The 14271-nt window shown below is 66.9% G+C and overlaps 2 protein-coding genes across 5 annotated transcripts; one reads left to right on the forward strand and one right to left on the reverse strand.

Moving 5' to 3' along the window:
* The first annotated feature begins 5539 nt into the window (after positions 1-5539).
* HPCA (hippocalcin) lies at positions 5540-10197 on the forward strand. 3 transcript variants are annotated; one of them, XM_087760742.1, is made up of 4 exons: positions 5540-7067; positions 8532-8992; positions 9666-9771; positions 10058-10197. In XM_087760742.1, the coding sequence occupies exons 2-4, from the start codon at positions 8615-8617 to the stop codon at positions 10153-10155; spliced, it is 582 nt and encodes a 193-aa protein (XP_087616868.1). In that variant the 5' UTR covers positions 5540-7067; positions 8532-8614; the 3' UTR covers positions 10156-10197. The 3 variants fall into 3 exon arrangements, with proteins under 3 accessions (XP_087616868.1, XP_087616869.1, XP_009469090.2); XM_087760743.1 differs by having other exon boundaries at positions 8537-8992; XM_009470815.2 differs by lacking the exon at positions 5540-7067 and having other exon boundaries at positions 7110-8992.
* A 725-nt stretch (positions 10198-10922) lies between these two features.
* TMEM54 (transmembrane protein 54) lies at positions 10923-13517 on the reverse strand. Of its 2 annotated transcripts, none has more exons than XM_087760746.1 (6): positions 13379-13517; positions 12207-12399; positions 11793-11852; positions 11426-11614; positions 11203-11337; positions 10923-11053 (listed from the first exon to the last, which is right to left on the reverse strand). In XM_087760746.1, the coding sequence occupies exons 2-6, from the start codon at positions 12279-12281 to the stop codon at positions 10961-10963; spliced, it is 552 nt and encodes a 183-aa protein (XP_087616872.1). In that variant the 5' UTR covers positions 12282-12399; positions 13379-13517; the 3' UTR covers positions 10923-10960. The 2 variants fall into 2 exon arrangements, with proteins under 2 accessions (XP_087616872.1, XP_087616873.1); XM_087760747.1 differs by lacking the exon at positions 13379-13517 and adding an exon at positions 13225-13263.
* Between the last annotated feature and the right edge of the window lie 754 nt (positions 13518-14271).

Raw genomic sequence — 14271 nt, forward strand, 5'->3', positions numbered from 1 at the left:
ATAATTCCCAGTGCGGCGTCTGCGTCGCAGTGCCGGGGCCGTGCCCGTGCCGCACCCCATCGCAGGCGCTCGGCTGCAACCGGCTGCTTCCCAGGGAAGCGCCTGCCGTGCCTCCCTTTCATCTCCTGCCTGGCAGCAGATTAAAATTTCATCACTTCAGCGGCGGAGAAGGTGCTGGGGAGGAGCAGGAGCCCCGGGCTGGCGGGGGGGCTCGGCCCCTCACCGGAGCAGCCCGCGCTGAGCTCGGTGCCCGCTCCAAATCCAGCCGCATGTGGCTGGGCTGGGTGGCCCGGCTGATGGAGCTGGGATTTGGGCACAGCCATGCAGGGGTGGCTGCAGGCTGGGCTCCTGCTTCCCCTGCGTCTTCCCTCGCCGGAGCACGAGGCTGGGCAGGAGGCTCCGTTGCGTTCCGGGCTCCTGCCGGTGCTCCCTCCGTGGGCTGCGCACCCGGAGCGGGACCACGAGCTCTCAGCTCTGAGCAGACGCAGCCGAACCGGCTCCAGCCGCCAGCAGAAAGGCAAAGCCGCGGTGGCAGCAGGATGCGCCTCCACGCTGCTGGCAGCAGCGTTTCCCTGCCTCCGTACGGGGAGCCCCAAATCCCCCGGCAGCCGTGAGATGGAGGGATTGCCACACAAAACCAGTAACTCCCTGCAGCCGGGCTGCCTGCTCGGCCCCAGGAAGGTGCTGGGACCCCGTCCTGTGCCGACAGCGAGCCGAGGCCGGGCCCCAGCATGCGGGACGGCTGGGGTTTTGCCCCGGTTGCTCCTGGCAGATGCGAGAGGGCTGGTCCCCGTCACCCTGCTACCTCCCAGGCTCCCACAACAGCGTTTTTGATGCGTTCTGGTATTTTTCCAGAGGCTGATCACAGTTAACACCGTAATTCCCTGTTTTTTCCTTTCCCCCATTCCAAATAAAGGGGAACCATTTGCTCTTTTCCAGCCCTGTGACTTCTGCCATCCTTGGCAGGTTCCCTGGGACATGGCCACCACACTGAGGTCCCCTCCAGGGCCGCAGGTCCCGGCTGCCCCCGGGTGCACGGGGCGGCCCATGCTGTGCTCGTCCCTTCCCTGTCCCCTCTCCTTTCCCACCACCGGGCAAGGCCTTTTGGGGTGTCCTGGCCCCCCCAGTCCCCGCTGGGCTCCCGTTGCCTCCCTGTGCGGTGGGGAGCCTCCTCCGCCTCCCCAGCCCGTACTGGCCCATCACTATTCGAGTCACGCGATGGCCATCGCGCATCCCCGGTGTGCCAATTAAGTCACAGCTCTAATTACGCACTTAGGCTCGCCAGTCGCTCCTCTTCCTTCTTGCATCACCAGACGGACACCTGGGCAGCCGCCAGCCATCCTCCTCCTCGCACCCAGCCCCTGTCCTGGCCCACCTCACCCTAAATATGCTGGGCAGGGCTCCGGCAGGAGCCGAGCACCGAGACCACATCCCTGTGACATGGAAAACTGTCCCCAAATCAGTGCTGTGGGGCAGGGCCATCGTGAAGGTCCCACACTGGCAGGGTGCTGTCTGGGTGCTATGGGGGGCAGTGGGTGCTGTCTGGGTGCTGAGGGTGATGGGGGGTACAGGGCGCCAGGCTGGCAGGGTGCAGGGGATGCTGGGTGCCAGGCTGGCAGGGTGCTGCGGGGTGCAGTGGGTGCTGTCTGGGTGAGGTGAGGTGCAATGGGTGCTGTGCAGGGTACAGGAGGGTGCAGGGGGTGCTGAGTGCCAGGCTGGCAGGGTGCTGCGGGGCACAGGGCATGCTGTGGGATGCAGCAGGGTGCACTCGGCGTGCAGGGAGGGTGCTGCGGGGTGCAGGGTGCCAGGCTGGCAGGGTGCAGCGGGTGCAGGCAGTGCTGGGTGCCAGGCTGGCAGGGTGCTGCAGGATGCAGGGGGTGCGCTCTGGGTGCAGGGGTTGCTGCAGTGTGCAGGGGGGTGCTGCGGGGTGCAGAGTGCCAGGCTGGAAGGGTGCAAGAGGTGCGGGGTGCAGGGTGCAGGGGGTGTGGGGGGTGCAGGGTGCCGGGGTCCGGGGGTGCAGGATACTGGGGTCTGGGGGTGCCGGTCGCTGTGCCGGGGGTGCAGGGTGCCGGGGGTCCCAGGGGTGCCGGGGGTGCCGGGTGCCGGGGTCCGGGGGTGCCTGGTGCCGGGGTCCGGGGGTGCCGGCGGTGCCTGGTGCCGGGGTCCGGGGGTGCCGGGGGTGCCGGGTGCCGGGGTCCGGGGGTGCCGGGTGCCGGGGCCGCCCGCAGCCCGGCGCTGCCGAAGGCCGCTGCTGCCCCCTGCCGACACCGGCGGCGGGCCCGGCCCCGCGGAGCAGCGGGGGGGCCGCAGCCGGGACCCCCCATCCCTCCGGACCCCCGGGAGGGGACCCCCAGCCCGGCCCCGCGCCCAGCCGCGTCCGCGGGGCGCTGCTGCAGGGGCTGGGGGCGGCGGTAGCCACGGGGGAGCGTGGACGCCCCCGGCCCGGAGCCCCCCCGGCCCGGAGCCCCCCGCCCAGGTCCCCCGGACCCCCTGCCCCGGCTGCCGCTGCCCCCCCCGGGGTCCCCGGGGCTCCTCGGTCACCCCATGAAATGGGGCGAGATGCCACGAGAGGGAGCCCGGGGCTCGCGTGTGGCCGTGGCACTGGTGGCACTGGTGACAGTGGTGATGGTGTTTAACCCCTCCAGTCCCTAGGGAAGGCGGGGGGCCAAGGCGGCATCTCCCCTGCTCCCTCTCGCCCCAGCACCAGTCCCCCAGTCCCACTCCCATCAATGGGGCCGTGAGCTGCCCGGGAGGGTGGCGTCACCTCTGCAGCCCTCGAGCCCCATGGTGGGACACTGGGGACGAGCTGCACCCCCAGCGAGCCTGGGCACGTCCTGGCCACCCTGCAGGGCTCGGCCACCCCAAACCCCCGGGCAGGACCAGCAGGGTCTCCTGGCCATGGGCCATCCCCACCATGGCTCGGGGAGCCCTGGGACACTCCGGACATGGGGACAAACTGCCTCCATGGTAGGGAAACCCCTCGGGGTTTTGCACTTCTGCAGACCCTGCCAGGGAAGGCGGCACGGAAAACTGGGCACCAAGATGCCCACAGGCTGCCCCCCTCCTCTGCTGCAGCCACCACCCACCGCCATTCATACAGCTGGGGACCCGCTTGTGCCTAAACTGCCCCAAAACACGTCCCAGCGCCGTGTCACGGCACTGCTGAGCACGCGTATCCAGGTGCCAACACGCGTGTGCCCCGTGGGGACCGGCCATGTGTTCTCGGGAGCCCCAACCTTGGCTGCCTGGGCAAGGTGAACTGTACAGGGCGGCAGCGTGGGCAGCACAGGGACGTGGGGACGCGGGGACGCGGGATGGAGCCACGCCGTTATGAAACGGCCCTGCATCCCCGTCGTGCTAAGTCAAGATTTAGTGAGCGGCTCCTGATCCAGATGAGATCGGGCATCACAAAGGGCTTTGTATTCCAGGAAGCCTATTAGAGATTTAAATTATACAAATGGGCTTTTTACCAAAGATCCTCATTATCTGGGCATTTGCTCTTAATCCTCGGCTATTCCTGCAGCCCCTGCCCTGTGCCCCCACCGCGGCTCCGCTTACCTTCACCGCGTCCTCCGCGGGGCTGTGCACGGCGTGGGGACAGGGCCGAGCCCTGGGGCCAGCGCAGGCCCCCGGGGAGGGGGCTGCAGGGTATCGGGGAGACCCTGGCTGGGTTTGCTGGTACAGGCAGGGGCTGAGCCCCTCTTGCTTTACCTTCTCCCCTCCCAGCTTGTCCCAGTACCCCAGCAGGCTGCGGGGACAGTGCCAGGCACTAACCCTCCTTAGGGCACGGTCCTGGGGCACCCGGCCTGGGTTCCTCCTGTGCCACCCTGGCTGCATGGGCGCACGTGAGGGTGCTCCCGCGGGCATGTGGGGCTGGCGAGGCCGGGGCAGCCAATGCTGGAGCCCAAATCACCAAAGGCCCTGAATGTCCCACCATGGTGTGCCGAGCCCTGGGCACCCTGAGCACCGCCAAGCCCCACTGGCTTGGAGACGGCAGCCGGGTCCACGCCAAAGCTGCCACCAACACATGCTGCCCTGCGTGCACGCGTGTGTGCGGAGCTGTGCAACCCCCGGGATGCGGCTGCCGTGTGTGCCAGGGCTCAGGGACACGCTCAGCCCTGTGTGTCCGCACGGGCAGGGCCCCGGGTCTCACCTGCAGCCCCATCCCACCCTGCTGCAGCGACGCTTTAGGGGCTTCGTGGCTGCTATGACAACGCAGGAAATTCCTGCAGAAATCCCCTCGAGGAGGAGGAGAAGGAGAAGAAGGAGGAGAAGAAGAGGGAGGAGGAAGAGGAGGGGGAATCTCCCAGTCAGGGCATCGCCAATGCCCCACGTCTCTCCCTGCCATCAGTGGGGACGATGTCGCAGCGGCACCCACGGCCATTTCAGCATCCTCCTGGCGGAATCTGTGCCAGGGGCTTGGCTTGGCCACAAGGCTGGGGCCAGTGGGAGCCAGCCCCGAGCCAGCCCTGCCCCCTGCCCCGGCTGTTTTGGGGCTCTGGCACCCCCAGGGCACGGTCCTGCTCTCCCTGTGACATGGCTGAGCCCCCAAACCGTCTGGTGGGAGCAAGAGGAACAAGGGACGATGGACAGGGCTGTGAGCCAAAAAAACTGCAAGGCTTTGGGGTGCAGGGGATGCGGAGCCAGAGGCGATGGGCTGGGGGTCGTTTGCCCCCAGCCCCGGGGACCCTGTAAATAACTGAGTGTTTGATGGCAGAGGACGGCCCTGCCCGCGCCCCCCGCGCCCCATATTATCCTCTCTCCTCCCGCAATCCATTCCAGCGCAGGGGATTAGGTGGGTTTAGGGCCGGGTTGGAGTCGGAAACGGGATGCTTTCAAATCAGCCTGCGTCAGTTGTGCCCTCTGTCACTCATGCAGAGGGGGATTAAAATAGATATGAAGATTATCGGAGGGGAAATGGCACCCCCACCTTTAGGGGCCCTGGCCCTTCCTCCCGGCATCGCCGCCGCTGCGCGTGGGGGCATCGCCCAGCACACAGCCCGCCCGGCTCCGGCCCCCCAGGATGCCTTCAGGGCACAAATCTCTCCATTTCCCTTGTGTTTCTGCTCACACCAAGGCCCCAGTTCCAGTCCCCATCCCATACCCCTCTCCAAACATCTTTCTTTCATGGGATGGGGGCAGACTCTGCCACAGCAGCTCTCACCACCAGTTCCCTTGTTTCCAGCCCAATCCCATTCCCAAAACGCCCCTTGGGCTCAATGCCAGTCCTGTGTGAGACCCTGCCCGGACCCCACGGAGGGATCCTGGCCCCGTGGAGCTGCCAGCTCCTTGACCAGGCTGGGGTGCGGAGACGGCTGCTGCGACGTGGAGGGGGAGAAGGAATTGATGGGGAGACGGTGGCGCCCAGGAGGAGGCTCAGCACCGAAAGGTGCAGGGCAGGAAGGAGCCTGTGCGTGTCTCTGGTCCTCCAGAGTCCTCCAGCAACAGGCAGGGGAGCGGTACCACCACAAGACTGTTAAATAAGGGGAAAAACCACAATGAAAGACCAAAAGGTGCCTTTATTATTAATAACTGCTTGTTCCTGCAGCACAGCGAGGTCCCCATGGTCCTCACGGGCCAGCACCGCGGGCTGGGCTGGGTCCCCTTGCCCATCGGGCAAGCACTGCCCATCGGTGGTTCAAAACGTGCCCGTGGATTTCGGCCACTTTATCAGGGCCAGTCCCCATCTCCTGCCTCCCTTCAGATCGGCATTTTAGGCCTGGAGGTGCCAGGTCTCCCTCGATGGGCACCTGCAGCCTCTCAGCCTCACTGATCTCAGTACCCAGCAGATTTTGGGGTGAATTAGCCCCATCCTGGGTCTCTCAAGCAGTCCTTCCCCCCCAGCTCCCCGTTCCACAGCAGCCACCCCAGTCCCTTCCCCATTCGCCCCAGACTGACGACGGGGCTACGGGTTTAATCACTTTATGCATGTTTGTTTGTGTAATTCGGAGGAGAGTGCCTCTTCCTCCCATCTGCCCCTGCCATCTGCTCCCCGCGGCATTGCTGGACGATCCCGGGCTTTGCAAATGGATGGAGCTGGTGCAGGAACGCAGGAAAACGTGCCGGGAATGGCACCTCCTTATAGCGAGCATCTGTCTCCACCGGAGCCTTTTCCGGGTGCGTGGAGCGGCTGCTGAAAGCTGCTTTGCTCCAGCCCCTGGCACAAGTGAGGGTGCTGTGGTGGTACACCGCACCGGCCCCCGGCTGCGTGCTGGGGACACCCAACCCAAAATGTCCCCTTCCAGCCCCAAAATGCCTGGTTTGGCACCTTCTTGGGCCAGCGGGAAGGCGATGGCTAAGCCTGTGCCCGGGAGCTGGGGGTGCCCAAGGCACGGGTGGCAGATCCCGGCAGCCCCTGCCTCTCTCTGTCCCTGCAGGGACCACCCTGGCCCGTGTCCCGGGCCAGCGGCTCTTTCCCAGGGGACGGGATGGGGACAGGCAGGTGTGATGGCAGGGGTGGCACACGGAGAGAGCGCTCCCCGGTCCGGTGCACGCACAGGGATGTGCGTGTGTGTGCTTACGCACCCTCGTGCTTCCCCACCCTCATGGCAGCCCGGGGCAGGGTGGCACCCCGCAGAAGGGACAAGTGACATCGATAACAGGGCCTTGAGGACCCAACCAGGGGCACATCATGTCTGCCCGGGTCTGCAGGCAGCCCGAGACCCCGGCTCCCGGACGGAGATGGCAGTGGCCACCTCGCCTCTGGTGTGCCAACGCAGCAACACTGGCGTGCTCCCAGTGCTCCCAGTGCTCCCAGTGCCCCAAGACCTCCCAGTGCTCCTAGAGCCACCCCAGCCCTTCCCAGTGCAACGAGGGGGGAGACCTCACCCCAGACCCCGGCTGCGGGGGGACCAGGGTTGCCCACCGAGCCCCACGGCAGGGACCTGCGTGGGGCAGTGTCCCGGGGGGGGGCGGGTGCGGGGGGCCCCGGGGGGGTTGCTGCCGGTGCAGCCGGTGCCCCCCCCGGTGCCGGTGCCCCCCCGCAGCCCGGCTCTGCGGCGGGCACTACCGGCGGGCGCTCCCGGGCTGCGGTGGCGCACGGCGGCGGCGGCTCGTCCCCGGGGCAGGTAGGAGGCGGCGGGGACCGGAGGACCCGGGGGGGGGGGCAATGAGGGACCGGGGAGACCCGGGCACCGGCACCGACCCAGCCCCCCGGGCTCGTCCCTCCCCGCCGGCGGCTGCAGAGCCCCCCCCGCCCCGCCGCCGCTTGCCAGGGGGGCCCTGGGCCCCCCCCCCCCGCCCCGCCGCAGCTTGCCGGGGGTGCTCGGTAACACCCAGTCCCCGGGGGGGGGACACCTTTCCTTGGCTGTGGCCCCGGCAACACCCCCCTCCTCTCCGGGGGTGCCCCCTTTGGGGGGAATCCCCTGTATCCCCCCCCCGCCGCGGAAGCACCTTCCCTGGGGGTGCCCAGCCGCCCTTCTGGAGGTGCCTGCTTTGGGGGGCTCCTTGGAAACCCCTCTCGGGGTGCTGAGCCCCCCACGGGCTCCCCTCCCAGCGGCAGGAGCTCTCCCGGGCAGCGGGAGGGGGCACAGCCCCCCGGGCAGCGGGGCTGGCGGTCGTTTCAGCCCCGGGGGGCCCCGGCTGGGGACCCCTGCGTGGGGTGGGGACACGCAGATCCTCCCTCGGGCTGCCGGAGCGGGGATGGAGCCGGGGGGGTGGCGATGGAGAGATGCTGTGGGGTCCCAGCCCCTCGTAACTGGGGGGTCCAGCCCTACTGGGCGGCTTCTCCTGGGGAGTCCTGTTTGCCCTGCGATCCCAAAGAATGGGGGGTTTGGGGGTGCTGGGGTCCCTCCCTACTTTGGATAAGACAGTGGGTGCTCCAGGCACTGAAGCCCCCCATGTACCCATGAAGCCGCCCGAGCCCATCCTCTCCCCACACCAGGGTCACAACACAGCCTGGGGTGGGGGCAGCGGGTCAAGGTCCCCCCAGAGCCCCCGGCGTGGGGACCCGGGCTGTGTGGCCAGATGCTGGGCACCCACCCTGACCTCCTCCCGGCCCCTCTGCGTTCCTCAGGGGTGATCCCGGCGGGATGCGGTGCACTGGGCCCCCCAGGGGTGTGGGCACCCTGAAGCGAGGAGGGGGCCCCGAGCAGAGACCCGCAGCCCCCGGTCCTCCCCGGGGCTCCATGCCAGCCAGAGGCATCAAATATTAACGGAGGCAGTGGAGGAGCTGAAAATAACCCTCCCTCCAAGGGAGCTGACCCAGATCCGGCCAGCCCCAAAGCTGGGCTGGACCCAGAGCCCCAGCCAGCGCACTGCTGGGGCCAAATCCTGCCCCTTCCCCTCCTCCAGGCTGCTCTGCCCTCCTGATGCCAGCTATATATCGCCTATATATTATGCAAATGAGCTATAAGGGCTTATTACGCAAATGCGAGGGGGCTGGCGCTGCCCGACGCTGGGTGGTCCCCGGGGCTGGCCCCAAAGGCTCACAGAGGAGAGCGGGGATGGAGGGGGCCGCATCGGCGTCCGCGTCTGCCCGAGTGTGCAGGGGCTGCCAGGGAGCGCTGCCCCATCCCTCTCCCCTCCTGTAGCACAGAGGGACCCCCCGAGCCGGGCCAGGCGCTTTCCCCGCTGCAGCGCTCGTCCCCCGGTACGGCCAGCACGTCCCAGCGGCATGGGGAAGCAGAACAGCAAACTGCGCCCCGAGATGCTCCAGGACCTGCGGGAAAACACCGAGTTCTCCGACCTGGAGCTGCAGGGCTGGTACAAGGGTTTCCTGAAGGACTGTCCCTCAGGCATCCTCAACGTGGAGGAGTTCAAGAAGATCTACGCCAACTTCTTCCCCTATGGCGACGCCTCCAAGTTCGCCGAGCACGTCTTCCGCACCTTCGACACCAACGGCGACGGCACCATCGACTTCCGAGAGTTCATCATCGCCCTGAGCGTCACCTCCCGTGGGAAGCTGGAGCAGAAGCTCATGTGGGCCTTCAGCATGTACGACCTGGACGGCAACGGCTACATCAGCCGGGAGGAGATGCTGGAGATTGTGCAGGTACCGGGCTCCCTTGCCCCGCTGCGGCTCCTAGTGTGTGGTCCTGCGTTGTCACCCTGGTGTGACGGTGGCCGTCCTCTCCTGGGATGAGGGCGGGCTGGGATCATGCACCCTGCGGTACCCCCGGCACAGAGCTTAGGACGGAGCCTGTTGCTGTCTGCAGAGAGCCGCTCGCTGAGCTCCGTGGTTGCAGGGATCCATCTGTCCTGGGGCATCCCCTGGTCCTTCCCTGTCCTGGGGACAACCGTTTGTCACCATGGCCCAGGGCTCTTCCCGCTGGCCCCACTCCCTGTGCTCCTGGGGAGGGCTGGGTGCACGGCAGCCATCCCGGCGCACCCTAGGGCAGAGGGACGTGTTGTCGGCAAACTGGCAGGAGATGCTCTCCTTGCCCAAACCGCAACCCGGTGGCATCGGCATGAGAAGGTGACTCGCAAGGCCACTGCAGTGACATCTCAGTGGGCATCTCCTCCTGACGGAGCAGCTCCAAGGTTGTTTCCTTGGGGCTGCCGCTTGCACCCAACCCAGCCATGCTGGGAGCCAAAGCTCCCCATAGCCTGATTGCACGGGGAGGGTGTTAAACGCCAGCGAAGCCCAGAGCTCTCCCCCCTGTCTCGGCTGGGTGATGGCAGGCACCCAGCTTGCACCCAACCTCACCCCTGTCTCCCACTCCCAGGCCATCTACAAAATGGTCTCCTCCGTGATGAACATGCCCGAAGACGAATCGACTCCGGAGAAAAGAACGGAAAAAATCTTCCGACAGATGGATACTAATAACGACGGTAAATGAGAGGAGATGGAGGGGATTAAGGGAAAGGTCTCATGGCTAAATCCGGGGGTCTTAGAAAGAGTCGCACGCGCGCTGATTAAATGGCTTGCGCCCGCCGGGGTGGCCGGGGGGAGCCCTGGCAGCCAGAGGGGCTCGCCGTGCTCCTGCAGCCTGGGGAGCGGAGCCCAGGGTGCTCATCGCGGGCGGGTGGGTGGCCGCGGTGCTGGGAGGTCTCCGGTCCCGCATGTGTACCCGGGATGGTGCAGTTGTCGCCAGGCTGAGCCGTGTCCCCCCCGCAGGCAAGCTCTCGCTGGAGGAGTTCATCAAAGGTGCCAAGAGCGACCCGTCCATCGTGCGCCTGCTGCAGTGCGACCCCAGCGGCGCCGCGCAGCTCTGAGCCCCACGGACCCTCACAGCCCCCCACGGCCCCCCACAGCCCCACGCCACCCCCTGACCCTGCAGCTGGTCACTGCCACTGTCCCTGCCCGGGCCCCATGGTCCCCACCGCCATGCCCCCACGGGGAGAGAGCTGGAGCCCGGCTGAGGCTGGGGCAAGGGCGAGCCCGGGGGGACGGTCCCCATCGCCAGGGGGGCTCCTGCCCTGGCCTGACAGAGGGAAGGAGGATGGAGGCAGGGTCTGCACCGAGCGAGGACGGTCCCCCCCAGCACCGGGGGCTCGGAGCAGGGGGACAACCCAGCCCAGTGGGAAAAGCTGGCGGCGAAGCCACCGCTACATCTCCGGCAGGCACGGGGACACGGTCCAGGGGACAAAGACCTGATGGCTCCGGGGGCCCCCCAGCACCCTCCACGCATGCACACACTGCCACGGCCGCGGGGCCGGGCCAGCCCCTTCCCCACGGCCAGCGCACGGGTGGGGGCCGCAGGGAGGGGACGCGCTTCTGGTCTTTTAATACCTGCAGAATAAAGTTTGTGTCAGTGCAGTCAGTGGTGGGAAAGGGGCCATCGATGCTGAGGGGAAAGTTCCCCACGGGGTCTGGATCCAGCCCAGTCACCTTGCTGCAGCCCCAGGCGACCCGAGGCCATGGGGATGGGCTCCTGTGTCTTGGCTGGTGGCATCCAGGGGACGCATCTGCCCGATAGCCAGGCTGGGGGGCAGCCGGGTCCCATTGCAGGGCTGTGCGGGCACTGGGACAGGGCAGGGCTGGCTGGGGCACATCCACAGGGTTGGCCCTCGGCGTCACTCAGAGCCAGGCGGTTTCCACACTGTCCAGCCTCAGCAAGCCCAGACGCTGCCTGGGGCCGGGGCTCCCCGCGGGGGCTGCGGGCAAGGAGACCTGCAAGCCAGAGAGGGTGATGAGAACAAGACTGAGGGGATGAGAGCTTTGGGTCGGCAAGCCCTACACCCATCCCAGAGCCCCTGAGCCCAGCCGGGTCCATCCCAGTCCTGAGTGGGCCAGTGCTGAGCCCGAGGATCAGGAGTCACCTTCCTCCGGTGCACCCTGCGGCAGCAGCGGCCGAGGCGGAGGAGGTCAACGGCAAGCAGGAGGCAGTGGATGCTGAAGACGATCTCCATCGTGTCGAGCAGGAGGGAGATGGCCCAGAGGGACAGCGTGGAGCTCTGCAGGGACACAGGGTGTCAGGTCCCCACCTGCATCCCCCCATGCCCAGCGCAGGCAGCCCCAGCCCACAGCCCACTGGGGACTCACATAGACACGGGTGGGATCGAAGGAGCACTCGCGGGAGACCGGGGCGAGGGTGACGCTGGCAGAGGTGCAGGGGGCCAGCGGCACCCAGCCCTGGCTGCCCAGCGTCAGCCCGATGGAGACGGCCAGCCCCAGCAGGCAGGACAGGCAGACCAGGCTGCTGCTGGCGCTCAGAGCAAAAACCATCCATTTCTGCAGGAGGGGAGAGAAGCAGCAGCACGGCAAGCCAGGGCCACGCATGTCCGCCTGTCCAGGCTCCCTCCGTGGGGATGGTCCCCAAGCGAGCGGCCGTGGAGGCCGTGCACGCTCCATGGGATGGGCGCAGCCTGCCGAGTGCTGGGCGAGGGGCTGTGGGGCCGGGGGTGCTTACGAGGGCGGCAGGGGCGAGGTAGCGGGACAGCATGAGGGCAGCAATTCCACAGGAGATGGTCTGCAAGGAGGCGCGGGGAGGTCAGCGACACGTGGCGCCCGCCCGCCCCAGGGACATCGGTCGCCTTGCCCTGTCAACATCGTCCCTGAAAGCTCATCTGGCCAATTCAGCATGGTGAGGGGGCAGAGCTTCATTTCCCCCAGCCTCCACCCAGCCAAAAGTCCCTGTGCATTTAAACCCCCCCGTTTTGTGCTAGAAAGGCCTATTTAGAGCAGGGAAGGGGAGATGGAGCAGCATCCATCCCGCATCCTCTTGCGTCCCACCTCCTACCCACCCCGCATCCATACCACATCCACCCCGCATCCTCCTGCGCCCACTCCATGTCCCCCCTTACCCTCCTGCACCCCACAGTACCAGCAGTGCGGAGATGATGGAGGCGGCGTTGGTGACGGCGTACTGCAGGGAGATGGCGTCCCGGGGGTTGACCATGAAGCGGAGGACAGTCCATGGACAAGGGCACCGGTGATGAAGCTGAGGTGCCCGATGATGAGGAAGATGAGGCCCATTTTCATGAGGACCCTTTGGTGGCTGCCAGGATCAAGGTGGCCTGAGATGGAGGGGAGAGGAGGGCTGGGCAAGGAGGCCGCACGGTGTGGGGTGGGCAGCACTGAGCCATCCCCCTGCCCTTGCACCACGCTCAGCACAGGCAGGGGACGTCTGGGGACAGCCCCAGAGGACGTGCCCCACGCTGGCGCGGGGACGAGGCAGGAGGCGACGTGGTGGCAGCTGCCGGCAGCCCAGGTATGCAAACCACCGCTCCAGCTGGCTCTGCTGGGACCGGGGCGGCGGCACAGGGCCAGCAGCCGTGGGGACAGGCGTCCCTGATGGGGCTGGGCAGGGCCGGGGCTCCCCACAGCGATGAGGAAGCTCTGGGGAGAGCAGCTGCCCATAACGACAGCTCCAGCACTGGGTTTTGGCACCCGGTGCTTTGAGGAGCGACCGCAGCACCCACTGTGATCCCCCGGCAGCACCCACCCCGGGGGCCACCCTCCTCGCACATGCGCCATCACCCGGGTGCTCAGCCCAGCTCCGTCCCTGACCCCGTCCGAGCCCCTCGCCTCCCCTCCCTCCCTGCCTCAGTTTCCCCTGCAGGAGGGCAGAGCTGGGGCACCCTCCTGTCACGATCACCACGCTGGACCCGGACTCACCCACGTGACGCATCTTCACTGGGCCAGGATCAGGCCATCAGAGCCCCTCGATGCCCCCAGGGCCTGCCCTGCCCTCAGCCTGGCACCGGATCCATCAGGGTCCCCGTGTGGCCAGGCAGGACCAGGCCACCGGACCTGCTCGCCTGCTGCACCCCACTGCTACTCCAATTCCTGTCGGACCAGCTCCCCACGACAAACAACGGGATAACTCCACCTTTGCCTACCTTCGCCAAAGGGAAGCACAGCCCTGTCCCCACCCCCGCGCTCCCCTTGCTGCCAAGCCAGCGGCCGTGCCGTGGCACGCTGTGCCATGCCGCACCGTGCCATGCCGCGCCGATACACCACGCCACGCTGCTTCATCCCCTTCCCCATCCCCACCTCTCCGGCACACTGGGGTCGGTCCACCCTAAAGCAACGGCAGCAGGCTGTTATCCAGCCAGACAGGTCCGAGGGCACGGGCTGAGGGTCTGGGAAGGGGCAGCCCCTCGGCGTGGGATGCTGCCAGACCACGGGGCAGAGACCAGCACCGTCAGCTCCCAGGCATCGACCTGCAGAGAGAGGGAAAAGCAGAGGGGTCAGGGCTGGTGCCAACTTCCCAGGTGGCTCAGAGGAGCCGGTTTAGCGGCAATCACCCTAATGAAGCTTCCAGGGAAGTTGCTGATAGCAAGAGACCGAGGGAGAGGGGCTGGGGGCAAGGGCTTGCCAAGTTGGCTGCGGGAAGAGCAGCCCAGCTCTGCTCACACCGGGGGTGCTTTGGGAAGCCCTCCCTCGCTCCTGGGAGCTCCTTGCTAAGCGATGCTCTCTGCAAAGCTCGTTGCGGACATGAGGCATTAACAATTTAATTACAGGGACAGCAATGCGGCTGGAAGGGCTTGGTCCAGGCAGAGGCTCAAAGACACTCGTCCCTAATATCGCGCCTGAGCCACCAGCCCAGCCCTCAGCCTCCTCAGAGCCCTTACACCCAGCAGCGCAGGGAACTTGGCTCAGCACAGCGTCAGTCCCCATCCTTCGCCTCTTTTAACCTGCACACAGCCCTGCTGCACAGGGAGCGGGGAGAAGAGAGACCTCTCCCTGCTGCAGCCTCAGGACAAGCAGGTCCGGCCACTGTCCCCATCGCCGCTGCAGGCAGAACAAGGCTGTCACACCACACTTTCTACAGGCAGAAGAGGAGATGCCCCTGTTTTCCCTGTGCCTTGGGCTAGGGCAGTGTTTCCAAACGCTTGACCAAAGTGCAAAGGCAGCCAGAGGATTTCACTGTACATCTTTGGAAA

Source organism: Nipponia nippon, unplaced genomic scaffold (assembly GCF_047370975.1).
Source record: "Nipponia nippon isolate SJK-2023a ecotype South Korea unplaced genomic scaffold, ASM4737097v1 scaffold_23, whole genome shotgun sequence".
Lineage (NCBI taxonomy): Eukaryota > Metazoa > Chordata > Aves > Pelecaniformes > Threskiornithidae > Nipponia > Nipponia nippon.